We start from the raw sequence: 1,621 nt of genomic DNA, 5'->3' as shown, positions 1-1,621 counted from the left end.
AAAAAACCAAAGATCTGAGCCACAATTACTGAGTTTTTTGCCAAGAAGCAAAAAAACATGGAGATTATGGGGACTCCGGTGTTCGCTGCTCCGCTTTTGATGATAGTAAAATTGGGGATTTAGAAACAGAGTAAAGTGATTGCTCTTGGAGACCGACTATGCATGGTGGCTTTGGGGACCGCCATGCCACCACGTTCCATAATAGAAGCATTGATTGGGAGAAATGAAAGAAAAAAGTCTTTTCGGTGGTCTTTTTTCAAGCGAGACACCAGACTGTCTTCTCTGGGATTAGAGCAAATTGGTTTGGGGTTTTGGTATATAAACGCTTGGAAGTGTCCCCGAAATGCATCAAACAGCTCTTCATCGTTTAACAAACAACACACAATTGTAGCCCAGTTAAATCTAAGTTTTGTCGAAATGATTGCGTTTGTAAGGATATCACAAGGATAACCATCTGTGGAATAAACTAACTTATATATTTTGTGCTTTGCAGAAGCTCGTGCTTGTAGCAGGATTTGCTGTCCACGCCTGGGCTGGAATATTGCATGGAGGTGATGAAGCCGGTGGCGAGGGACACCTCAATCTAGGAGGCGGTGATATTAGCGGAGGATACGGCGGTGGATACGGTGGAGGATATGGTGGAGGATATGGCGGAGGATACAGCGGCGGCGGTTTGGAAGGCGGGCATGACCTCGGAGGTGGATTAGAAGGCGGTCTTGGCGGAGGATACGGTGACGGTGGACATGAAGGAGGATTGGGCAGTGGATATGGTGGCGGATATGAAGGCGGTTTGGAAGGAGGATACGGTGGCGGCTCAGGATATGGTGGTTCAGGATACGGAGGTGGCTTTGACGGCGCTGGATACGGAGGCGGTCAAACCATTCACACTGAAGCCCATGCCATTCCAATTAGCCAACACGTTGAAATCACTCGCCCAATTCCAATTCCAGTCGTTAAGAAAATCCACGTCCCAGTTAAGAAGCCAGTCAGCATTCCAGTTCCACACCCAGTTATTATTGCTGAACCAAAACCAGTGCCAATCCACATCCCAGTTCCACAACAAGTTCAAATTCCAATCCATCAAGAACTCAGAATTCCAGTTGAACGTGTCATCCCAGTTCCTGTAGAAAAGAAGGTCCCATATCCAGTTGAGAAGCATGTGCCATATCCAGTTGTTAAATACATCACCGTTAAGGTTCCAAAACCATACCCAATCAAGGTCCCAGTTGTAAAGACTGTCATCCACAAAGTCAAGGTTAACCACGGAGGATACGGCGGTGGTGGTGGATACGGAGGTGGATATGGAGGTGGATACGGTGGTGGACACGGTGGTGGACACGGATGGCATTAAGTGAATCAAACCAAAGGCGCAAGCAATCCTGTGTTATAGCACTGAGACATTGAATGTCAATTGTTTTGTAGTTCTAGGACAAATTGTTGTTGTTGTTATTACTTCTGTAAATATTTGTTTTCTATGTTTAGTGAAGAGATGAGAATATAAGGCATTTAAAAAAAATTGATTTTTTCATTACTGCTACAATTACAAGACTTCAGGAAGGTCTAGAGATGCTGAATGAATCGATTGAAGATCTTTAAATGAACAAACAGGTGATCTATCCCA

General features: G+C 44.9%; 1 protein-coding gene across 1 annotated transcript; it reads left to right on the top strand.

The window, feature by feature from the left end:
• The first annotated feature begins 273 nt into the window (after positions 1-273).
• LOC119653065 (probable H/ACA ribonucleoprotein complex subunit 1) lies at positions 274-1,516 on the top strand. The gene is made up of 2 exons (XM_038057543.1): positions 274-429; positions 494-1,516. The coding sequence occupies exons 1-2, from the start codon at positions 418-420 to the stop codon at positions 1,349-1,351; spliced, it is 870 nt and encodes a 289-aa protein (XP_037913471.1). The 5' UTR covers positions 274-417; the 3' UTR covers positions 1,352-1,516.
• The last annotated feature ends 105 nt before the right edge of the window (positions 1,517-1,621 follow it).

This window comes from Hermetia illucens, chromosome 3 (assembly GCF_905115235.1).
Source record: "Hermetia illucens chromosome 3, iHerIll2.2.curated.20191125, whole genome shotgun sequence".
Lineage (NCBI taxonomy): Eukaryota > Metazoa > Arthropoda > Insecta > Diptera > Stratiomyidae > Hermetia > Hermetia illucens.
The sequence above is the reverse complement of the archived record's forward strand: the minus strand, read 5'-3'. Positions and strand labels throughout refer to the sequence as shown.